Source organism: Ptiloglossa arizonensis, chromosome 11 (genome assembly GCF_051014685.1).
Source record: "Ptiloglossa arizonensis isolate GNS036 chromosome 11, iyPtiAriz1_principal, whole genome shotgun sequence".
NCBI lineage: Eukaryota > Metazoa > Arthropoda > Insecta > Hymenoptera > Colletidae > Ptiloglossa > Ptiloglossa arizonensis.
Window position 1 is genome coordinate 14,897,021 of NC_135058.1, and position 26,228 is coordinate 14,923,248.

The 26,228-nt window shown below is 42.9% G+C and overlaps 1 protein-coding gene across 1 annotated transcript; it reads left to right on the forward strand.

Moving 5' to 3' along the window:
• The first annotated feature begins 1,770 nt into the window (after positions 1 to 1,770).
• On the forward strand, positions 1,771 to 20,762 carry LOC143152774 (uncharacterized). The gene is made up of 2 exons (XM_076323256.1): positions 1,771 to 2,153; positions 20,277 to 20,762. The coding sequence occupies exons 1-2, from the start codon at positions 1,944 to 1,946 to the stop codon at positions 20,739 to 20,741; spliced, it is 675 nt and encodes a 224-aa protein (XP_076179371.1). The 5' UTR covers positions 1,771 to 1,943; the 3' UTR covers positions 20,742 to 20,762.
• Positions 20,763 to 26,228: the final 5,466 nt, after the last annotated feature.

Consider the following 26,228-nt stretch of genomic DNA (forward strand, 5'->3'; position numbering starts at 1 on the left):
TCCACGACGGATCGAAAGCGGAATTTTTCGATCTATATATCGTCATCTTGGCCCGATGGAAGCCGATCGGTTACCTCAGCTGCGGTAGCAGCTGACAAACCTTCTGCCGTGCCACCTTCGTCGTTGAATATCCACCAGTGGATATTTTCTGTAGGACAGGTGCTTGCAATCTGCTCGCGCGACAGCCGGCGTTCGTGACGATTCGTTACTACGCGAGAATCATCATCGAATGATCCTCTATCTGGAGGTGATCACGGACTATCGGTCCGCCGATTGGGGACAGGTGAACGGTGCGGTTGGTCCGCCGCGATTCTCGTATAGTTTTCGAAATATCGCGGTAAAGAAAACCGCGGATCCGTGGACACGGTGAACATTTTCGATCGACGACGATCTCGGAAATCGAGAAGGTCACATTTAACGAGTACGCGTACCACGTTGCCGACGAATTCGAGAGTAATCGAAGATTCTAGGGTCGTGTTACGCGAGCTTCGTCGGAGCTGTTTTTATTTGGAGAGTGACGGAAGTAGTTAACCAATTTCAGCGATAATTACACGCGGAGATATATCTACCGATCAATTTCGATAAAAAAATTCTCTACTGGTGTTTCGAATATTGATAATTAGCCTTACTTGTGTATCAATCACGATGGTATTTCTAGCGATAGCGATTGGATTTAATTTCTCCGTTTCATATTTTTCTATGCCGTCATCGCTGGTATAACGTCAACGTATGGAGAAAGAAATTATTCATCACATATTTCTCTATGTGTAATTATCACCGAAATTGGTAAATCGTTTTCGTCGCGTTACGAACAAGTCCTGGTCCACTGTGCAATGCCAGCGATACCGATCGAAGGAACAATAGCAAAGCAACTGATAGACTGGGATCTGTTCATTGTTGATGTCGACGTTCGTGTGGCATGGCCCTTATTCAGCGAACGTTGCCTTAGACGCGATTACGGTGGAGTCAACGAAAGAATCGACTTGGCAGACCTCCCACCAGTTGCCCTTTCGAAGGCCCCTCTTACCGCCTTGGTCGATGCCTCGAATGCTGGAGTTCGGCAGCATTCAAAGAAAGTAGCGATGAGATCGAACACTTCGCGTAAAATATTTTTATCCGATCAAACCCCGACCGAATCAACCTTACGCGCCAAGTGCATCGATAACGATAAACACGTAACGATAATGGTAACAATAGTGACAAATATTTTCAAAACTCGTGATTCGTTATTCTTGACTCTTTCTACTCTGTGTGTTATTTGGTTCTAGGTTCGAGCAGCTCTCCGAAGTTAGGTTTTCGAATTAATAAACATTATCAACGAAGTGTCGGATAAGATCGTTGATACCCTCGTCGACGATCACGAAATCGTGAAACGTTTCGAACGGATCGCCACCAAGTGTTCGATAAGGTTGTACGAAACGTTGGATCGAGATGAACCGAGGAAAGCGGGATTACTTAACACAGAAACGCGGGTGGAGAATTGAATTTGGATCGCAGGGGTCATCGACCGTCTCGAAAATCGTAAGTAACATCCCTCTTCGTTGAACCACAAAAGTGACTCCTCGGTGTCGGTGCGCGGAGGTGGTGGGGGTAAGCCACGTGACCGAGCGCGTGTTCAACAATAACAGCTGCACTGTCGCTGTTCCCTCAATTCACGTTCAGCCTCCTTCCAAGCAGGATCTCTGTTCCGTGACGATCCTTGGAAGCAACACCGTCGTAATAATCGAAAAAACCCTCGATAAGTTCGAACGTTCTGTTTGGATAGTAATCGGTGCGAACCGATCCCATCGCGCGTTACGAATTCGATCGCAAGAATCGATCGTCGGTCGTCGAGCGCGGTGAATCGTATCGTCTGGCGATCGAGAGAATCGCGTGGTCGGGTCGTGCACCGTGGAAATCGGATTTTAAGCGGACTCTCGTATCCCGTTCGGATACCGAGCAGAATGCCCGAGCTGATTCGTTCGGTGATCGATGTGCAACTCGAAGGAATCGCGTGGGACGCTGTAAGAGCTGAAGCAACACCGCTCGATCCCAGCTACGACGAGAAGATATCGAGAAAACGAAGACAAAAGAAGACGCCGAAGAAAATGCTTCCTGGACGAGGATTAATCGTCGTCGCATTTGGCGTATGCTTGCTCGCTGCTCTCATCGAGGTAGGTGAACGTTTAACGCTTTTTGATCGTTCGTCGCTTCTTTTTTAATCGTCAGAAAATTTTTCTTACACGGAGGGATAATATTTTTTTTTCAATTATTTGTCCGCTTTCGGTCGTACATTCCTCGATAGTCGCGATATGTGAGGCATAGCGAGAAGTTAGGACAGGTGCGAATTTGTGGCGAGAGAATTGGGTAACTTTTTTCACGCTGCAAGGAATTTATTAGCGATTACTTAACTATGGATATTCAACGGTTAAATTTAGTTTTTAATCGTAGAAATATTGCACTCCGTAATTGAAGGTCTAATCCAAAGTTTAACGTCGAAAGGATTGCAAATGTACGAGTATGTTCCACGATTTGGTATCTCGAGAAACATTTTCAACCATAGTCTAGATTCTCGTACGACTGCCTTATTCTTAACCGTATCGGAGATACTCGGTTAATTGCTTCTGATTTCTTTCGATGGAAGATTTATCGGAGTTATCTGTCTTTTTTTTTAGCTCTTCATCCATTTTCTGTCTCAGATTGAACTTTCTCGATGTCGTTTCGCGATTTCCGATTACTATACTCGGAATCTGAATTAAGAATTAATATTCCTAAGCGGTGTAAATCTTTCGTTCGTTGCTACAACTCGTCTACGATCGTTGCAAACACGATACGAAAGGATAAGCAAAATCGTCTACACGGATAATCTCTGTATACGTTGAAAAAACAAAGAATTACGGAGAAGGAGCGAGTAAATCTCCATCGAACGTATTCGTCCCGCGAAACTGAATTAGCTCTTAATTCTGATTTATCCCCGGTGTACACGGGTCTCCGGATAACTTGGGTCGATGCACGAATAATACGAGAAAATATTGCACAACTGTGTTTGTGCATTCGCGAAGAAACGTTTGGTACCTAAACGATACTTGGAGATCTTCGTTAGATAAGAATGTAAAAAATTTCGCTTTCGTGTTGTTCGTTTTATAAAGCAACGGGATTAATGAAACCGAGCTTGCCCGTGACAAGGTTTCGAGCGTCGCGGCATTTATCACACAAAGCAGTATTCTTAAACCATTTCATTATTTCCATTCGAAACATTATTTCATCGTTGACGCGGGTACGCAGGAACATCGTGTGCGCGCAGCGGGACACAATTCACGATCGAAACAGGATGAATTGCGTAAGGAATACACTACGATCTTGAATACAGCGGAGGAAACGATAATTCTTAACAATTACGCCCGACCGGCGGTAAATATTTATACAGAATCGATCCATGGAGTCGTTAATCTAGAGAGAACACACTGCGACGTTCAGCAGCTTTCCTTCCATTGAGGACTGATCTCGAGCCCGTGGGTTTCGAACCTTTTCGAGATACCTTCACAGACTTCGGAAGTCTCGTAACCGTAACGTATGGCGTACCTTCGTGGCTGAAAATCTTGGAAAGTTTGAAAAGTCTCGAAAGCTTTTCGAGATAAAATCCTCCAGGTCTGACTACGAGTGCAGATACTTCGATTCTCTAAGGAGAAAGAGAGCTCGATATTAAATTGTCAATTGTTCGTAGAATCGTGTAGTCCAAAAATCAACCGTGTCATCGAAGACGATTCGATCGAAACGTTTAACTTATATATATGCGCTAAACCCTGTTCCTAATGCAAACGATCGTTTGTGTGTTTTGTCGAAACAAACAAAATTCAATTTAATTTTCCATCGAGCGTTGCATACTATTCGGACGATACTCTGGACGAGTTATAGTGTAGAATCTCTTATCCGAAAACCTTGGGATTGGACACGTTTCGAAGCTTAGAATTTTTGAATATCGAAACGATGATAGTAAGGCAAATCAAGGTTCCAGGGCTTAACAAAAGTAATACACAGCTTATCGGTGGGTATTGATTGGCAAGTATTTTTCCTAGATCGATTACAAAATTATTAACGTACTTTTCGCGTGTAAGTAAAATAGTGAGTACAATTTTTAATAAAGGCAGGTTCGTGGTAAATTAAAGACCCGCGTTTATACACACAATAAAGGCACGCTACACTTTGCTTCGAGACTTTTTAAAAGAGGGTAAACCGCGTATGTCGCCAAACGCTAGCTTCGGTGTGCAGACAACCTTTGTTGAAAAAAATGTCGGTGTTCAGAATTTTCGTAAAAAAATCCTTGTACCTCGGGGATCGATTTCGTTCATCGAGACTCGACAAAGACAGTTACCCGACTCGGACACACGATGTTTATTTTACACTGTTTTCTGGCTTCTTGTACCCAGCATGACCCGGTATAGGCAATAGCACCCTGTTGGATCAATGGTGCTCCGAGCGTGTGGGTTAACTCACACGCGTAAAACGGCAAACGGAAAATTATATAACTTGGATCGAAGTTGAAGTTAATCCGATACTAATTCGATTAGCACAATTAACCTTAATGAGACGAGATCGAGAAATTTATAAACGGAACACCAATGCGTCTCGATGCCTTTTCCGATACCATAACCCTGACCTTGAACCGATTACAACGTTAACGCTTTATTGTCCCTATTAAAGCGTAAAGTTTCGAACGATCGAATTATATTTTCGAGCAACCGAGAAAATGTCCAATAACAGTGACAACTTTGAAAAATACCCACAGTCGTTGGAAAAACGCCGGTGGTTGGTGCTACAGTTTCGTAGCTCACGATCTCGTTTTCCTTGACATTTCTCTAAAAAAAGAACGAAAGGTTACACCGTAAAGGGCAGGCACGAATTTTTTGTCATTTCTTAAACGAGCGGAAGCGACGTGACAGAAACGAAACAACGAGTCTCCTGAACTGCGACGTGACACTCGCGGAGTTTTTCTAATTCCCTTAATAGCCGCGTACTTGCACAGAAGAAAATTGCAACGTCTCGCGCGGAATAGGACGCCACGCGTCTCGATTCTCCTTTCTCTTGCGAGCGTCTAACAGTGGGAATTATAAATACCGTTTCTTGCGAATTAACCAGCAATTCGTGCGTAAACAGAGTTTCGATTCATTTTCGTGTATTTGATATTTCAAGTAACGGTGTTGCTCGTAAAGGTTGAACGGCTTCAAGGTGATGGTGATGTAGCGGTGGTAATCGGAAGAGGCGAAAACGAGATTCGGAAATTAACTTTATTTTTTGCACCGAACAACGAAGAGAGAATTCGATAAAACGGTGAATTGTGAAAGTAAGAGATTGTAGTTCTCGAAGATTATAATTCTAGTAAATTATTAACCGAATATCTCGAAAAGTATAACACAAAAATCAAACTCCTCTCCTCTTCCATCCGCAAAGAAACTATTATCTTTGAATCGTATTCTTTTCGAGTCTGTACAATTTCTGCGAGCTGGGTACTTTAAAATAGCAAGGGACTTTTTGTGACTCGTCTCGATTAATAAAGAAAGACGGAACGGGAGTCTGGGCTTTGCTCGCAGAAGTCGCTCTGCATAATTCAATTGGTCGTAACGTGAATCATTTTGTTGCGGAAAGACCATTGGTTCGCGACCATACGGTTCTTCTTCAACATTTTATTCCCCGACCGAGTGAGATACGCGGTAATGAACCAAACGTGTGACCTTCAATTTCCCCGACCCAGATACGAATGTAAATTCGTCGAGAATTTCCGCGACCGGTGTATTTCCGCGAAATTTTTATTAAAAAACTTTTAACAAGAATTATCGCGCACCGTGGCATCGGAGAGCAAAGATATACCACCAATGAAAAGTTTGGTTTATCGTTGCAGTTATCGCGGGGCAGGAAACATTTAACGAAAAGTTTGTATCCCCCTGTCGAACGCGTAAGTATTAATCGAAGAGAGTATACAAGTTCTGCCGGTGGGGGACAGTTTAAAATGTTTTCCGGCTATTATTCGATCGTCGATCTTCCTTCACCGTATAGGACTCCTCCCATGGTTCGCGTGCAAGTGGCCAGTGACAGTATTTCGCACTCTGTTAGCACGCGCGGGAATAGCTACCGACACACGAAGGAAACGAGCTTTCTCGGGAACTAGCCTAGCCTTTTGTCAGCTCCCACGACTCCTCGTCGTGCGTTCAGACTTTCCACCGACGCTGATCCTTTCGACTCTCGGCACTTCCAGCTCTTTTGCGCCTCTTTTCAACGACAATCTCCTCCGTGCCTTCCGCTGTTGTTCTCCCCGACGTTTTCCTTTTGCTATCGATTTTCCCCGAGGTTCCATTCACTCTTTCGTTCTTCCTTTTCTCTAATTTCGTATCCGGTTCACATTTATTCTTCGCCGCACTTTCGTTTATTACTTCGACCAGCTTTTGTCCTCGGAGCCAGCTGAGTCGAAAGATCAACCGGACGCGTAACTTTTTACTAACTATGTAGTTAACGATATCGTAGATCGCAATTAGTAGTGGGAATCGAAACTTGTGGAATTGTCGTAGTTGATCGTGAAGGTACACGTGATAGATTGTACGGTACTGTTCGATAACACTTATCGTACGTACAGTACTGTTCAATGTAGTACTGTTCGATAAGTGTTATCGAACGTATTCGAATTCGGATTGGAAGGATTAAGTTTACCGCAAATGGGGCCCGCTGTATCGCTCAACAGGTCCGAGGATTGCCGGTTACGCGGTACGTTGGGAGTGCTCAATCCCGAAGTGGATCCCACGTATCGAGTTGCGCTCCGTGTGTACGCACATCCGCCATATTTCTCTGAATTGGCCGGTAGAAGAGAATCGCAACAGGCTGTACGCTCTCGAGTCGCGTGGTGCAACAGTCTCTCTTTCTGTCTCGAGGCTCTCCCGCCTCCCTCGTTTCCGATAGTCTCTCGAACCGCAGCTGCGTAGGAGGTTCGTCGAGTCGAATCGAATCGAACGGAGTCGGGGCCTCAGGGCCCGCAAAAGGGAGCAGACCGGCCAGGACAGAATATACGCTCGATAGGGAGGCGGTCCGTGGAACAATAGGGTGGTAGCGAGCGAAGATAATTATCAGAGTTGCCGGCGCAGCTGCGTCGATTCGTTTCACCCTCGAGGTGAAGCGAGTTGGGCCTTCCTGCTCGTAACCGGGGCCAGCCGAGCCTCGTCCACCTCCTCGCGCAACAGTCAAAACCCACGAGGGAAAAGTTCACTGTGCCGTGACACCGCATTCTGGCTTCGTTGTATCGTCGCCCGGCTACGGGCTGACCTATTCCGTCCAGCTACTCCTCCTCTAGGTACACGTGCGCAAACCTCCAACCCTTTGAGCACGAACCGTTGCATAAATGCAACAGGGTGCGACCGATAAACCGACTCGCCGCGAGCTGGAAAACCTTGCCCGAAGTTTAAGAAGAACTTCGATCTCCTTGCGAGACTTCCTCGCGATGTTTCCCGTTGCCTTCGTTGCATTTCATTCTCGAGAAATATCGAACGACGAAATACGAATCGAATCATCAGGAAAGACATTTTTACGAAGAGTATCGTAGGGTTTTAGCAGTAGTCTTTTAGCGTGAGTTTTTACGAGGTACGAACGAATTTGTTCGTAATTGATTAAAATTTGTTTGTATATTATCTGTGGGATATAGTCGTGTCAATAAATGCGACTGATGAAATGAACGATGGAGACGAAGTATTTCTGCAAGTATGCCTGCATATCGGAATGAACTGTGACGTTTGCAAAGTAGATTTATCGGGTCTACGGGGTGCTGAATATGTAAACGGAAGAAATATCGATAATAGCACTCTGTTGTTATTAAAACGCTATCTCTTCGATGTAAAGATAGAATTGCTGTGGAGTACAATGTAGGACAAATAATCTGTATTTTTGCGCACGGCGTTTGTAATCGCGCAGCAGGGTGGAAGTAAAAGTAGGTACAATGACGAGCCCGATGTTGTATGAATGCAATATAGTGCACGAATAGCAATTTAGCAGAGTGTCGAAACGTCGAAACCGCTGCGCGGAGGAGAACAAAGTTTAATTCGGTTTCGTTAACTTTATTTCCATTTTGAACATTTTTATTTCAACGATTTAAATCGTCGTGAAATAGTATCGGTCACCGCGGTGGCAATTAACAGAGCGAAAAGCAAAATAATAACAGCGGTTAGCAATAACCGGTGACTCGATAAATTGTACGTGGACGAAGTGTACAATATTTTGGAAATTACGTTTTCTTGATATTTCAAAATTTTTTAACGCGAAACGAGATTATTTTATATTTTAAAAAAACGAAACAATTCTCGAGATTTAAAAACTACGCTTAAAACCTGACGTAAGAGAGATCAGATCACGATTTCGTAAAGCACAGTTTATTTTCCAATTGACAATACCATGGTTCGTTCTCCACAAAGTTGAAAAACAATTTTTTACGTCTAATAATTTCGAAGCGAACATTGCGCTAGGCAAGCGAAACGCAACGTTATCGAGCGTTCTTCTTAAATCGGACGGTACTTGTGCAGGTCCACGCGTCATTGCACAAATGCAGTAGAGTGCACCGATTAAAACGCGCAGTGTTTTCAGCTAAGTGCTGAATCTGCTCGCAACCCGAGTGCAGGTCGTGAACCATTCTTAAATATAGTAGCAGAATTCCGAGTAGTGTTCTGCTATCCGTTTATTTCGATTTGAAAATTATTTGCAAAATATTTCATGACCGAGTGAGCGACGATATCGTATAGCCTTAATATAAATCTATGGAATACGTTCGATGGAATCAATTTCACGGTTGAAATGCATCCAACGGTAATAAATTACACAAGAACTGTGCTCCAACCTGTGTTATTCAAATTCTACGTGTCGTTATAAATGATTACACAAATAGATACATTAATTATTAATGTAGAAACCTGGTGGTATTTCATCGAATCTTATACATGTAAATATTTACTTTGAACGAGAACATTATTTAAAGTATTTTTGAATCGAATTTCTTAAAATACAAAAATGTTCGTTTTACATTCGTTGCAAGTAATACTCGAACATCCAAGATAAAATTCGACCTTATAAAAGAACAAGCGTTACACTTAATTCGTAATCTTACAAAAGAAGTATCTTGTTCATAAACTAAAAATAACGTTTAACATTGGCAAAGAACAATTTTAGAAACTGGGACGAGTTCCAAAGAAGGTAAAGATCGTTAATTATCTACCGAGTTAATTGAGGGACATTCGGAGATAATGAAAAAAATTTGCAGTCGAAAGAATCTAAAAAACTGGTAAAACAAACACGTTTGAAACTCCACTCGAAAACCAAACTGGTCCAGAGGCGCGCGCGCACGTTTCCGAGTTCTCTGTGAGCATTGTAAAAATTTCCCACGATTCGCGGATCTCTCTCTCGCTTTTTTTTTCTTTTTTCTTTTTTTTTGTTTCTGCACAAGCCTCGGGAACTCGTACCACGCCCGGAGCGCTTGGAACTTTCCAGTAGTCGAATACTTTCATTTCCGCGTGCACCCGAGCTTTCCGCGGCGGAAGCGCGGCCCGTTTTACGCGGAGCACGCTTTTAAATTTTCCGCTTTTCCGCGAGTAATCGATTCTACATCGTGCACGCGCAACATTTCAACGAACGGCCGAGCTTTGTGCACACGCTTGGCTAAAATCGCTAAATATTCGATGGGTCCTCGAAAGCCGCGCGAAATCCGTTCAAGAAACGTTCTTGTGAAAGGCGACCCATTTACCCGTGTTGTCGGGGAGGAGTGGGTTGCGGAGGAATGCAGAAATTCGCATTCGCGACAGTATGTGTTTTTCCATTCGTTCTCGTGCCTCTGTTTATTTACACAATCAGGAATACGACGCGACGCCTCTACGGATTGCTTGTTGTTTGTTTTATGGATCCGTCAGGGTGGTTAGCCCCGTTCGAACCGAATTTAAGCCAACGAGAAATGCACAGAGTAAACCTAGCCGTCTTGACACTCTTCGCTGTTTTAAATGATAAAAGGGGTAGTTGTTCGCGAAAATTATTGCGCGTTTCGTAAAGAATTGTGAAAGTAATAATACGAGGATACATCTGTTTCGAAACCGACGAAACAATATTAAAACGCGATCTGCTAATTTTGTATTACCAAATTCGACGGAGTGACAAGTTTCGTAAACGAAAGTGTCAACGCAAATCTATTTCGAAATACTGGTCAGAGTACGTTGATATTTTTTACGCGTTAGTCTATGCCCTGCTATTCCTTTTATTCGAGCAGCGGGTTTGATTACTATGGTTGCAGCTTCGTAATCACCCCCCGTTGCGATTCAAATCCCGTCGCGGGAGAATCTCCTTTCCTTATTGTACTGTGTTTTAATTTGTACAGAAAATGAGATTTCGCAATTATTTCGTAATTATTCCATTCTAACAAAGATCCGGGTAAAAGTTTCAAATAAGGAAAAGAAAATAGAATTTACTTCCTACTCGGATTAAATTATAGTATTTATAAGAAAGATAAAGGACACGTTCTGTATTAATTTTAATAGAAAATTTTATCGATTGTTATTTCCGTGGCAAATTTTAGAAACGGGTATTGCTCGTCGAAACGAACAAAATAGTCCGAATAAACAATTACGACACTATGACGGGATAAAAGACTATATCGCGTGTCTAACTACCACTTATCGCGTAAGTCGTTGAATCCGGAAAAGTAAACACGTAGTTGTAAATAACCGATGTCATTCGGCAACAGTAACGAAAGAATTGTTGGTGCGTGTTGTTATTCCTCGCTTTGCTTACTACATTCTTTAAATAACAATTCGTACTTTACCGATAAAAACGTCTCGTAACTTCGAAATTAATGGTATTTGGACACCATATTTATTCAGACTTGTTTCTTTCTTTCGGTGACTACTACTTGTTCCTGAAATTTCCAACTTTCAAGACCACTCTATACAAGAAGGAACATTTTTTATTTTCGATGCGCTTAACGATAAGCCAGATGCAAAGAAATACAGTCGAAAAACAAAGTCACCCCGTGATAAACTTCGCGGTAGATGTTCCAACAGTAGACGATCCTTGCCTCGAGCTTTCGACCGATTCCAGTTGGCTAATTATTCGCGAGCAGTTGGCGCGAGCAAAAATTATCGTCGATAGATAAAATCGGTTCACATGCCGCCACGGTAACGACAATCGGAAGGAGGAAAGGGAACGCGGCGGAAAAAGCGAACAGGAAGAGCGAGAGGGACCCTTTATTTTGCGTTCGCGCGCGCGATGCATGCATATATGCATTAGGATTCAGGCCGAAAGGTCGACGTACAGTAAAGATAACGCGGCGAGGGGCCGAGGGGGTTGAAGCGAGACTGGTGAAATTAACGAAAGCCCGCGAAACGGAGCTGGAAAGGTGGAAAAAGAAGATGGTGGCGGGGGTCGGTAGCGAACCGCTGATGGGACAGACCGAAGAGACGGAGAAAAGGGTAAACCGAGTGGAACAACAGAACAGGGGGGTAGGGGTGAACGGGGAACAAAAGGAGCCACGCGGAAACGGAATAAAACAGTGAGCGAAAAAGAGAGTAAAAGATCAAAAGATGGAGCAGAACGAATGGCTAGGTAGAAAGATACAGATGTAAATAGAATACAAAAGCAAAGAGACGGGGTAGACAGAAGGGGGGTGGGGGGTGGGAAGCTATTCAAGTTTCACAGGGATTTTATTATTCGGTTTTTCGATTCATATTTCTCTTTTTTTTTAGCGGTACAATAGTAGCGAAGAAAAATTTGTCAAGGTATTTCTTCACTTGTACATGGTATACTCGCAGTCGGTTGTACAAAACCTATGCACACGCATTTGATATGCACACTGCCGTATCGGATCTGGAACACTTGTATCGTCTCGTTCTCGGTCGATGAGTAAATATATAGTTTGCGAACCGTTTCGTTCGAAAGTTTACAAAGTCCTTTTATAATACATTACGCGCAGCCGCTACTTTGCATTCGATCGTGTACGAATTGTTACTTGGAACCGATTTTAAATTTGAAAAACGTGAGAAACTTTTAGCACGCGCGTTGAAACGTTGAAGGTAATTGAGCTCGTTATTAATTTCGGTGTAGTTTTTATTCGATTCAAGTATTCGAAACGCTGTTCCACGGCGTCAAAGAGGACCAAGAACGGATTACGATCTCTTTCAATTACTTCGTTGATAGCGCTACAAGCTTTAATTACTCTGTCTGCCGTATCTTCTGGAACGGTAGGTATTTAATGTTAATTCTTTCCTTGTTGCTTTGAGCAACGTATCGCTAAACATTTACGAATACACCGATAGATTACTTCGGTACAAGGTAGCAAGATTTACAGTGATTGCAGTACACCGATAAACACGATTGGGAACATTCCTCGCATAATTATGATAATAACGTCTGTACCGTGCCGTGCAACGAGAAAGTATATGTACAGAGTGGTATACAAGATGAAATCTACATTCGTACGGAGAGTAGTTCATCTTCCATCGGTAAAGCTTACAAACTCGATGCAAATTTGATGTTTGATTTTAAATCTCGGAATTATGACACTCTGTGCACGGTCGAGTACTCGTTAATGTCAGCTACGAGATGTAAAAAGAACAAAAGAGCTTTCGCGTTAAAAATACACGTTACTTTGAGAATTGTAGGAGGAAGGAAGGAGGTTACTTTAAAAGAAACTTTCTTGTCACCTCTTATTCGTTCTCTCCAGCCACTCGACTATATTTGAACATCGTCGAAAATAAATACAAAAGTACGACTTCGAAAATCGATACAGCCGGTTATCGATACGCGAGGCACGGTTAGAGATTTTTTATCCGAACTGTTCGAACTGGAACCGAGCGTCCCAAAAAGGACAACGAATGGGACACAATGGGACGAAGGGGATCGTTCGAGTTGAAGAAACACAAACAATAGTACCGATGACTCCTGGTTGCGAATCCGAGCAACAAATACGCTCGGCCGATGTTTACAGCGTATTCGAAACTTTCGACCGCAAAGCTTCGGGGTTCTCTTTGATAAAAAGAATAATAGAGTAGAAAAGTTCCCAGCGCTTTTTCTCCTCGTTCTTGACTTTGTTCTCGTTACTTACAAGAATCGAGAAACAAATCACTGGGTAACGATGGGTAGGATAAGAAGAAAAATGAGTAAAATTGCAACCGATACGCGAAACCTTACTATAAACAAGAGTCCCGTTCCGTAACACCTGTACGACGATGATCCAGAACGGGTTGATCGTAAAGCGAAGGAGAAAGCATCGATAACAACCGAAGCGAGGAGAAAAAGGTCCTCGTAGAACGAGCGTTCGCGTTCGCCGGCTGGCTTAGACGTTGTCAGCGAGTTATTCAGTTCACTGGGGTATTTCGTGCTTTACGAGGCTCATTAGCATGCCATGGGAACCGGGAGTCGGCAGTTCCGCCAGTCTCGACGGTTTTCGCGATCCTCGCCGACCCTGGGCTCGACCTACGCGCCGACCAACCTACAGCCAACCTACGTTCCAGGCTGTGAGACCGAGTTTTGCTGTTGCGCGCTTCTTCGGGGATATCCTGCTTCCGGCCCCGTAACATCTTCCGAGAACGGGAGCGTTTAATTTTACTTTCGCGAGACAAAGCTCCCTGTTGCGAGGGGAATTGAAATTGCGCTGGAAACCGATGTGCCCAGCTCCCTCTGTCCCGTGGCTCCGATTCGTTCATTTTTCCGCGGACGCGGCCAGACGATGGAGATCCTCCCGGTGGACTCCGAATGTAAATTTCTCCGTTCGTGACACCGGACTCCTCGATAAACGTCGCGGGACACGCGCGAGATATTTTTAATAGGCCTCTCCACCCTAAACGGCTTATAATTGAGCGCGATACGGTACGAGGTGAAATACGAAATAAGAAGAATTCTTTCGGGGCAGGAGGTATATTTTTACCTGCAGGAACATTTACAGCGAGAGATGTATTATTATTATTCTCGCTACCGCTAAATGACTACGGTTGCATCTCTGGAATAATAATCGTATCGTCGATTGTGGAATATTATCGACGATAATTCAGTATCGTTGGAACAAAGAAATTTTACTAAACCCAATTCTCCAAGTACTGCATACGTATATAGTAATTTTATCAGGTTTCGTTTTTTCGGTGAAAATGAAACACGATTTTTTTTAGAGCGTATAAACATTTTATTAAATTGTATATTCTCCGTTTTGGAAAACGAAACGACTTTCCGACCGACCCAATATTTCTCGCAAATTCCTTCATCGTGGTTTCAATGTTTCTCGTCCGGTTTTTTTTTTTGTAAACTGACAAATTGGCTTTCCGTTGCAAAAAGAGCGGTTCGTTGTCGTAAATCGATCGAAAGTAAAAATTGTGCAAGAGCCGGAGGGGTGAGCCGACAGGAGAGGAAATTAAAAGAGAGAAATTTCTATAGCGAGCTATTCGGCCACCAGGAAGGAATGATTTTCGATCGGAATTTATCGGCGCGACGACAGCATACCGGCGTGGAAAAAAATAAGGGAGGGGACACAAAAGCCACCGCAATTACTACTTCCGCTTTGTCCGCCGTGCCGGAAGTCCTATTCATACGCGTCACTATGAGCGCCGTTACTTCCGTCATTGTTGTTGCGGATCTACGAACGCTTGTACATCATTCTCTTTCTATTTTCTTTTCCCGATGTTTCTAAAGCTAAAGTGGACAAATTTATTTATTTGCACACACGAGCTTCCACGAGATTACAAGGCCATAGTTTTTTTCCTCATGGTATTATATCTTGGGTTGTTCGATAAGTTTTGTCGTTCGATAAAAATATAGTACCAGGTTGCTCGATAAGTTTCATCGAACGACCTATTACATCTTTCGACACGTATAATTGCAGTCAACGTTCCCAGAGTTCGATGAAAGAACAAACAGAAATGTGGTCTCGAAACCGTTCAATGTTGCAACAATTGTTAATACCGCGAATATTATCCTACAACGTTTCGCGAGCCTCGCCGTACGAATGATCGTTACTTCGATGTCTTTGTTACGCAAATTAGAAGAAAGCCTACGTGTCGTAACAAAGACATAATTGCACAACTGCGTAAAGGCGTGGTGCAGCAGCAGGCTGGTTTTTGAACCTAGCTTGAAAATTAACGCACATAACAAAACAGATGGAACGGCCATTAGCGAAGCTATACGAGAGGTTGGACGAACGAGGAGACGATGATCGAAGAGGTAGAAAGGAGAACGGGTACGAAGGGCCGAATAAAGAATCCATATGTTTCGTATTCGGCGAACCTCGTTTCGAAAAGAGGGCACACGATGGTATTTACGAAGACGGTACGAAAATCGTGGACACTTTTGGAAAGCTAACCACTGTAGACGTTAGTCGAGAGGGTAGACACGGACAGCGTGTACTCGATTACTCGAATATTAAACTCGGACCATCGATTTACCATTAGTCGACTATTTTGTTATGCAGCGACACCAGAGATCCCGAAGAGACGGTCTCTCTCCGAAAAGGAAATATCCTATTCGAGGCAAGTCCATAGCGAGCACTCGTTCAATAACGACAAATATTTCCCTCCCTTTCTGTCCTCGATATCGTAGTATCGTCTTACCCCATTTTCGTTCAGTGTATTCGAAACCTGGTCACTCGAGCCACGTCGTTACGGACGCGTCGTAAATACCTTGGACTCATCGGTCTCACGTTTCACATCGGTGCCCGTGCGACGTTTTACGACGACGGAGGGCCGCGGTTGCACAGGAAAACGATCGGAAATTGTTAAGGACCGTTTCCAAACGGCGCGACTCGTCTATTCGTGGATTACAGCCGGCTAATCCGAGGACGTAATTTCCTCGGTACCGGTGCGCGAGAACCCTTTTGTCATTGATTAAAGTTAAGAACCCACTTGAACGACGGTTCCTCACCGGGTACGCTTCGAGGATTTTACCGTGCCCGAGAAAATTATTTTTCAGCTCTCTTTCGCTTCCCAGTCATTGCACGGCTCCTTCGGCGAGGTAATTTCACGCCGAAAGCGTAATTTATCCTCCCGCGAGGCGAAACGCTTCCACGGAAACAGTTGCTCTCGAAGCTTCCCGCGAAATTCTTCGCTCGATCGTTTTGCCAGACTTCGACGCGATCGTTGCGATAGGTATCGCGCGGAGTTCTGCACCGAATGTACAAACGTATTGCTTCGGTTCTTTCTTTCAAGACACGTGTCTTGGACCGACTCTACCCTTATTCGTAGCGGTCGCGGTGGTGTGTTAGAGCGTTACAAGTTTATGGACCGAAAATGACAGAGCAGAGCGCTTGCCTCGAAATCATTATTGTTATTATATGTACTTAAGCGCGATACGGTGCCGCCTCGCGTAATTTTCGAAAATCGGGACCGTCCATTATCGATACGCGAAATACGGATACGGAAGTTTTCGTCGGGAATGAAATTCGTACAGTTTCTGTTAAGTAGATTATCGCGAGTGATTTTTAACGATTTTGCTCTATTCTTCCTTCGATTTGTTGAATCTCTAAGAGGACCGTCTCGAATTGTCCTTACTTGTCATTTTTGCGCAGAGTGGTTATCGTGGAATTATTATTATTGCATTCTTATTGCGCGTATAGAGGAAAGTAATCGCATAATTTACCTCTGAATCCGATCTCGAAGTTATCGTGCGCGAACGAACAACTAAACGTCGCGTTTAAATGCAGAGCAACTTGGAAGAGATTATCTTGTAAAATCCTGACAAAAGACGCGAAGACTTAATCGCGTTGCGATAGAGATTGAAAACTAAATCAACTTCATGAATTTCAAATTTGAACCGAGCACACTGGCGCTAGGTTTTGAATAGAGCCGAAGGTGATTCTATCCTTTGGTTGTTGGATAAGCGTGTCAGTCTCTGTAAGCATCTAACCGAAATAGAACGTGTGCGCGGCGATGAATAATTCTTTTGGAGAACAACCGCTGGGGACAAATTATCGGCTTTAATTGGGCATCCAACGATCTACTGAATATTCTCTCAGCGATAGGTTAATCTTACGTAACTGTGTCATCCCGATCTCGGATTTATCTCGTGATTTCTGAGCTTCAGTTTGCGCCTAAGCGCGGCGAAAACTGTGAAACAAATACACGAACTTAAATTTTCAAAGATCAACGCTCTGCAAATACTTTCATCGTTGCTTCACGCGTGACACACTGGTTCTTTTGGTAAATCGAGTGTTCTAATTGGAGCAACGTTTTCGGTTTCTGCTTCGATCGGTCGGTACAACCCTCACCGTTCGTTAGAAGAGAGTCTCGAATCCCAACAATTTGCAAATGAAAAATTCCAAGAAGCGAACGCGACAGTACGCGAATGGCGCTTTACGCAATTTCTTAACCACTTTATTAAATTTCTAATCGTCCTGTTCGCTCGACGTTACGACCTTTAGTTCTCACTTTTTCTTCCAAGAACGTATCACCTTCGTTGTCTTGTTCTTCAACTACTATTCTTTTCTTTATTATCTCGAAACGACCCAAAACTCAAACGTGGAAACATCGTTAACAACGAACTTAGTCGAGACCGACCGAATAGTCGTTTCTCTACTTTCCGTCACCGCGTTGAAGTTCAAGACTATTTCCACGCGATGAAACTATACACGTTTGAAATCCGCTCGGTTTGTAGACAACAGTCACCCTTGAACAACGAAAATTCGATCGATTCGTAGCAACAGTTTGTTCGAAAACTACACGATCTTTGTATTTACAGGAACCAGTTCCTGTTCGCGACGCGTGACCGGGTTTATCGCGTTGCTCGGGTTTCATCGTTACGAAGGAAAAGCGAAATAAAAAGCGGTGATCGCGAGGCCAACTGACTCCCTTCGGCTCGACCTTTGGGTTTCGTTATTAAGGGAGCGGCATATGTCGTACGCGTGACGAGTACGGTCAGATAATTTGTCCATCGAATAACGGGGGATCGCTATTATTAACCCTTTTCACCGGACTCGTCTCACCCGCAAATTGACAGGGTGCATCCTTACGTGAGGTGCGTGGCTCGTGTTACGCGAACGATAAGATGACACTCTTGGCTACATTGCCGCGTACACGTTGCACGTCTCGGCGTATTACGCTCCGATCGCGCACGTACTTGTACGCGTTCTGTCTATTTGGGCTCATTGCACTGTGCGTAATGCCGCTTCTTTTTTTTTTGGGGAAATTGAACCTCTCGCGCATTCAACGTAGAGTCGAGTTACTGCGTTGCGAATTATAACGGTGCTTCGTTTCTTTTACTATCCAGTGTACGTTAATGTCCATCAAGTACAGTAGTTATTACCTCTACGTTCTTTTTACATGGAACACTCTTTTCTATTTTCACTAGTTTGCAAGATATTTAACTATATCACAGATATGTGACTAAACACGTATCTCGTCCACTAAGGTTCGATACTAATTTTCTTTTAGGGACACGAATTTCTTTCTAGTACTTTATTCGTGTACGAATTTTTGTTAAATCTGAGATCTTCGATCGGGCTATTACTCCGTTAGATCACGAGGGTCGATGGATGGCAATGTTCGGAGAGATTCTAACTCCTTAGCAGGATTGTCCGATTTGAAAGGACGCTATCGAGTCAGAGTCGAATGGTCGATGCTAGTTGAGAGGAGAAAACGAAAGCGACTAAAAAGAAGAAAAAGATCCCCAGGGTTTCACGAACGGGGCCCGGTGCAATGATGCACCTGATGCCTCGGTGACCGTTGGCGCGTGCCAGCAGCCGGCTGCTGCCAGCTGCGACGAAACTGTTTCCCTGGACCCTATCGTCCTTTTCATTGGCAGTAACGATTTTCGTACCTTCGAACGTTCGCGAAAAGGGCGAACGAAACCCGACGAACGTCTTCCCGAATATTGGACCGAAAACGAACGTTCCATGGACGGAGAACACGCGTTCGATCAGAAACGTATAATTTATAAATACAATTTTCGCGAATCATCGATTGCCGTCGAGAAAATTTCTCACAACAATCGAATACATTGTTACAGCACTCTTGACTCTCGACGTTGCGAAAATAATCATGATCGATCGATATCATGGACGTCAGCGACATCCGTGAAACACCACCTTTCGTTAATTTTCGGTGGCTGCTTCTTCGAATAATCGATGTCGTTTAACATCGATGCAATTATTAACGTTTAAACTGGATATCGATCCATTAGGGTGGAAACTTATTCGTGATTCCCTTTCTTCGTTTAGCGGGAGAATCTTTTCAATGAAAGTAGTCGTTCGAATTCGATTGTTCGTTTCGTCAGTCGTTGAGTTTATTCGATCGATGGCAAAAAGTCGAAACAGTGTATAATAAAGCGACTCGAAGCTGCAAGAAAATTCTAATTTGCATCTCGGCTGGGAGCGTTTTGTGCTGTATCTCGATCGTGGTCCGATGCTCGACGAAAGAAAGGCGCAAGGTGTGCCCGCAGTCAGGTGGCTATATTCTTCGGCACCTGTTCCTCGATGCTACACAATAAACTTAGAAGAAAATGGCTCCGAGTCCCGTCGTGACGTTTAATACGAAATTACTATGTAAAGTGACAATTCGATCGAGAGTTGATTTCATTTTGTCGTCGTAACGGTCGTGTCCTCTTTGCGAAGTGTTTTCCGGGACACTTTGAAAGTTATTGGCGGTGGTCGTGTTTTCTGAAGGCAATTGCACACGATGCGAAACATTAAAGCGAACAAGCCGTCGAGACTCATTTCGATCGATTTTTTTTTCGCACTTTTCCCAAGTTTATCGATCGAGCGATGATACACTGTATCGCGCTCCTTTTTTTATTAGCAATACACACGATAAAATACACGAAGGGAATCGATCGAACAAAGGTGAGACTCGGTGGGGCTTGTTTCTGATTCGACGAGGAGCAAACATTATTATGAAAATATTTTTTTTGTGCTTCTATTGGATCTTTGCTTCTTAATTTTTAAGCTATAGAAAAAAAAATGAACAAATATAGTCTCGTATGGAGAAGTATTGCGAACGAGAAAATCTATGAAATTAAGTAACTATTTAGTGAAAAATTCCGTTTTTACGATTTAAAATTTTTTTTAAAAGAGTAAACCCCTTCGTTTACAAAATCGTGTAAAACTCGTAGCAAAAATAAGTACCAAATATATTTTTTCAAAACCTTAGAAGAAGTATGTCTTTAAAAAGAGAAGTTAACATTCACGAGGACAGTGAAGGTTGTGACCAACCTTTCTGTCGATCGTAACACGTTATCGAAACTTGAATCGTAAAAGTTTAACCGGAGGCAAACTCGCCTCTATCCTAACACCTCTAACCTCGCGCATCTGCCGTTTGTTCCAGGTAAGCGAAGCCATGCCTCGCATCAGGCATCAAAAAGGCGGCACTCATTGCAGCAGATGCGGTCCAGGCTGGGGCGTGGTGAACCGTTGCGTTCGTGGCCGTGACACCGAGTGCGGGAAATGTTCACCGGGTACCTACAGCCCCCATCACAGCACCCATCCCTGCTGGATCTGCTCGAGATGCGGCCCTGGACTTTACGAGGCGCACCCTTGCACCACCAAGGCCGACACCGTTTGCGATTCCTGTCACAGACCAGCCCCCGAGAATCCCGATTATCACAGGAAGTGCAACGGACGAACGAACCTCTTCCTCGCGCCGGAAGACGCCCAAGGAACCGGCGAGGAGAGCGTCCTGGTGAACGAATCCGATGGCCAGGAGCAGCTGCTCGATGGAAAAGAGGTCCTCGAGAAGGACGCCGAGGCGGAGCTCATCAGCGAGGAGCTGAACTCCCTGGAAAGGCTCTAAACGGAATAATTCCTAGATCGACGATGCGTATCTCGTCTCGCTAGAAAGCTGCAAGCCCAAACGAGAGCTTGGAACGTTCCTAGAGTTTTGAAGAAGGTTCGCGTTGAGAGTATCTTCCAGAGGTGGATTCCCGACTGGAGCGCGGGAAGAAGCGTACCCGTGGATCATCGAACGTTCTTCGTGTGCATTCCCCTAAAGCAATCCTGGGGACACTTTTAAGATCCTTTAGGGAATCGAGTGGATTCGAAGCCGAAGGTCTCTTTACGCATCGACGGAATCATCGACGGGGATATCGAATCCGCTCGAAAATTCATTAGATCGCCCGAGCTGAACGGGAGAGCCAAAGGGAAAACCGTTCTCACGGAATTCTGGACCCTTGGTGTCTCGATGCGACGCGGACAAGATTGGAAGATCTTAGGATCGACGATGGAACCAGCGGAACGCTTCTCGGGAATGCATAGAAGGGACGGTGGATGAAAACGAGGCGAAGAAATCGGTTCCGCGCTTCAATGTTTAACAGGGAAGAAAATTGAACGGCCTCGAACCAGTTCTTTAGAATTCATGGAAAGTGAAAATCCTTCCGAGACGCGGAACATTAGACGATTCGGTGCTCCCTCGGCAGCGGGCTGGAGTAGGAGTAAGATGAAAACTCGCGAGCTCGTTCGCCGGGGAAAACGGCAATCACGGTTTTCTTCCCAACAAGCTTCCCGTGATTGTCGCGAGAGTGGATTAAACCGCGCGGGCTGGAGAGGATCGACTCGAGAACTTGAATTGGGTTCGTTAATATTCCGCGCAGCCTGATCCGTACGCTTTTGGTCGCAACCAGGACCGGTCGAAACCTCTTTAGAACTACTCGTCAACTCTGGTGCTCGTTTTATCAATTTTTCTTAATTCTTCTCTACGCTAAGGAAAACCTTCGAAGGGTGGACGATCGACCGGGCGTCCAGAGTCCTTCGATTCTCCATTTGCTAGTCAGTTAGCCGTTAAGTAGACGATAAGGTGTAATATACGACGTCGACGCGATCGTGGTGTTCCAACGTGGAGTGTGCACGCGTATTTTATTTTGTCGAATCGTTACAGCCGAACTCCAATGTAATTAGCGTCGACGAGCAGCCTGATGGAGTCCCAACGAATTCCGATGTCGAAGTTACATTTTAAGCATTTCCGATCTGATCTTGGCAGTATGCACGTTGCCAAATACGGTGTTCCGGAAGTTTCGTTCACCGTGGCGATGAGTTCGGACGTCCCCGTCGGATCGGAGGTTTCGATAACACGATTCGGTTAGTGATCGTAATTTAATAATTGCTCCGAGAAGTAAAAGCGCAAAGGAACGCGTACATTCAGAAACGATCCTTTGAACGATCATTTCTTTGATCTCGCGCGAGGCTTCTCTCCATATTCCAAAATATTTTTAATTAGTATTTTTTCTTCAACCTGGATGATTTGAGATATTGGACACGGTCAGAAAAACTCACTGAAATTTCTATTGACTTCACGACCGACAAAGATGTTTTATTCTCCTTTCTAGATTGTAACGTAGAAATATTTACACACCGATCACTCTCCATTTATACGTGTACGAATTAAACTCAATCGATCGCTCAAGACTTCACTTGTCCTCTAGTGAATCGCACCAAATCGAACTCTTACTTTTACGCCATACCAGATCTATTATTTTACTTGTGTATCGTCTGGATTAGCTATTTCATAGATGGAGAGTCAAATGTTATAACAGGGTTAGACCCCAATAGCCTTGAGCGGTCATTTGATTTTGATCTGACTGTAACAGACCAGTCACGAAACTCGATATCTTCCTTTTTCGCACCTTCGCCCCTAACCGTTAATTTAAACTAGTTTTCTATCATCTAGAGTCTTCCACAATTTGTTCATGATGCAACAACGCTACGGGTGGCTACAACTTCCTGAACACTTTCGATCCATGTTATGCACTCGCTCGAATGCAACTCAGGACACTCGCGAACCCCGTTCTGATTATAGATCCCTGTACGATACATGTACACTTATAATATAAGCATATTTATGTATATCCAAAGATCTCCACGGAAATCTCTCGATGTACACGAATCTCCATTGTAGAATTTTACATCGTCTTTGAAGAGGTTTGGAAGAAATTTTCGTTCCAACGTATCGACGCTGAGCCAGTTGTTTTTTTTTTATTAGTTTATCAAATGTGTACCATGCTGTATTCTTCTTTCAACCAAATTTTTCATCAAATTACTGTTACACGTTGGAACATTAGACTTGAGCGCCACAAGTGAGAATATTTACGAAATGGCCGATAGAATAAAATCTAAATTTGGATCGGCGGATGATTACAAATGTCAGAACGTAAATGTTCCGATCCGAAATAGATTTTTCTTGCCGGAAACGAGGTCAGTTACGGAAAAAAAAAACAACCTGGAGTAGCCTCCAGAGAAATTTTTCTAAAATTGGCGCAGCGATCGATGCACGGGAAAGAATTGGAGAATTCCTTCGCTTCCACTCCAAAGCGGATTCGTGTATATCCAGACACTTCCGAGCACTCTCCGCTCTCTCTGGAGAGACTCTTATCGTCATACGACATCAGTGCTTTAGCGTGTCCGACGCGGGACCCTCGACCTTCCGGGTAACCGGAAGTACACAGCCCTCGCGTGAACGTTGTACTACGCGAAGCGTGTAAATACACTTCTGTAAATATAGAAACAGTAACGACGCAATTTAGTCGGAAAAATCACAACAGAAATAAAAAAAAAAAAACAAAAAAAAAACAGAGGATTTCCGTTCTCCGCTCAAGAAAACGTTCTTCGATTCCCTTGTACAGTAACCTTCGTTAAACGTTGCGTTTCAACCTCGATAAAATGTATCGAATTCTCACCGACACTGTCCATTTTCTAAAAACGCGTTTATCTCGCGAGAAAAATAAGTCCAAACACGATTGTATTAGGATTATTTTCAATTATACACGATTAAACATTTTTCAGGAATTAGTCGCATAAAACTTTAAGAATAATAGTCGGAATACGATCGCGTTTAGTTTTATTTTCATTGGGAGTACGTCGTTGATCCGTTGAAAATACTCTTACGGAGAAACAATGAGAAATGTAAAAGTTTTTGGGTTGCATTAGTAGTCGCACCGATACGTGTGCGGTATCGTTATAAAATTTAACAATCGAGTGCCTGTAATACGAGAGGCACTCTATGTTACGTTCACTCTTGACAGATCTTATTAGTTCTCCTTGTTGGAAGGTTCGCATACGCGAGTTTCAACCCGAAAGGTCGATTCCAGAGACAGATTTGCTACCCACCTCCTTAAAACGTTACGAGCGAACCCGAAAGTGTACGTTTTAACGAGGAGTTACTGTATCGACGTTCGTAGGTGTCTAGGGATATTTTTTCTTCGGCATTTAACGGTCGTGAATCATTAACGCGTTTTACGACGATCGATAAATCGTATTACTTGTTTCAAATGAAAACCGTATTCGTAACTTTTGAATTGTGCATGAAATTTTATCTCATAGATCTCAGTTTCGATCGATATTCTGATCGAAATTGCACCATCCGATTACATTTTCAATTTAGATCGTTACGAATAAACGTTACAACTTTGGAGATTTTTTTTTGTGATGCACTCTGCTTGAAGTTATTCGGAGATTGCATTTTTTAAAACAATTTAGATACAATTATGTTATATGTTAATCGATGAAACATTGTTCGAATAAAGTGTACGCATAAAAAGTTATTTCGTTTACCCTGTATTTAGTGAACAAAAATAAATTATGTTCAAAAAGAAGACATTTTATTTATCTGAAAATGTATAACGTAAATTTAATCAAAGTCGCTGAATAATTTGCACAATTCTTAAAATGGCTGACTCAAAAATATTTATAAATAGGGTTGCCATATTTACACATTATAGATCACAAAACTGATAAGAAAAGGTGACTAGAACCGTAAGAACTTGTTATAATTTGCAGAAAGAAAATGTTATCGCATAAATTGAATACGAATGCACAAAATAGTGACTTGAACAAAAATTAAGTAAAAATTACTATAATAATTCGAAATCTGGAAATAGAAAACTAGAGTTACGTATTGAAACTAGTTTTTTATAAAAGACTATAAAGTTGGCAGCCCTATGATCGATTATCGATTATCTGCGATAGACGTGCGTAAAAATCAATCGCGGATGGAAATTCACCAAAGTACCATTGTATTTTCTATTCATTTTTATTTATTTACGTCATTGTTCATTCCGTCAATAAACGTAGCTGCAACAGACGCATACTAAAGACACAATAAAGTATACAGATATAATAATCTAAGGTCTTTTTATTACAACCCCTTCCATTATTACGTCCACGCTCGAAACGATAGAAAGAGTTACGTTTCTTCGATGCACATATCCACACATTCGTGCTACGATCTCGAAATTACCTATTGTCGTATCTTGTCGAAGTACATTCGTTATCAGGTATTTACGTGATTCGTCAGGTATTATCGATATATGAATTATTATGCACAGTGCGCTACGATATAAATGGTACTAATATTGTCGAAGAAAAATAGAAATGAATAACCTTTTGCGATGCTGTGTGAGCTATGTGGGCGCAGTTCGATGATTGTTTCATTTCCTTTCCTCTTGCTCTCGGTTTACATCTGAGAACGGTACACTTGAACTCGAAATTGACGATGATAAAGAATCGAGATGTTGGTTTCACGATAATGTCGAACTTTATAGTTTTTTAATCGAACGGTAACATTTGTTCGGTTTTATATTTCCACTGCTACCGCACACATTAATAAACGTATCAATTATATATTATACATCTAACGGTTGTACGAAACTTTCAATAATTTCCCAGCGTAGAATTCGTTTCATGTTTTCGGCGAATATCACAATTAGGAAACTTATACATATTCCACTGGTAATTTTTTATATATTTGTATACGTTTCCTAAACTTTCTTCGTTTCATCCCGCGACAATTTTATTCGATTAATTGGCAGCAGTGAAAACGTTCGCGTCACAATCAATACCAACCGAAAATCTCTAAACGAGTCAACCTACCTCGCAATGAATTCAATCGTTAATTAAGAATCGCTGCATCAACGAATTACGATAATATAATGCTCTACAAATGATTTGAAACAACGTCGGTATATTCTCGCACCGTAAAACCTGTCTATAAAAATAAGTCGCTGTAAAACATGCCATAATGGGATAAATACGATTAAAATGATCCTCGCATTGTATCGATTCAACTGCATTAGTTATTCTCTAGTAATTAAGATAATCTCGGCTATGTGTTCTCTATCTTTCTAAGGAACTTTGAGAGTACATATAAAACGTTCATTGTTCAGCTATAGGTTCAGCTTTCAAAACTTAAAGTGACTGTGTATCTTGTCCTGCCTTGGTGGCATAACTTTCGAAACTGTGCTGTATAATATACGAAGCGATTCTATATGTATATATAACATTTACTCAGGTA

Coding starts and splice junctions, on each gene's coding strand:
- LOC143152774 (XM_076323256.1), top strand. CDS start 1,944: ATGCCCGAGCTGATTCGTTCGGTGATCGATGTGCAACTCGAAGGAATC. Junction 2,154..20,276: donor TGCTCGCTGCTCTCATCGAG/GTAGGTGAACGT, acceptor CGTTTGTTCCAG/GTAAGCGAAGCCATGCCTCG.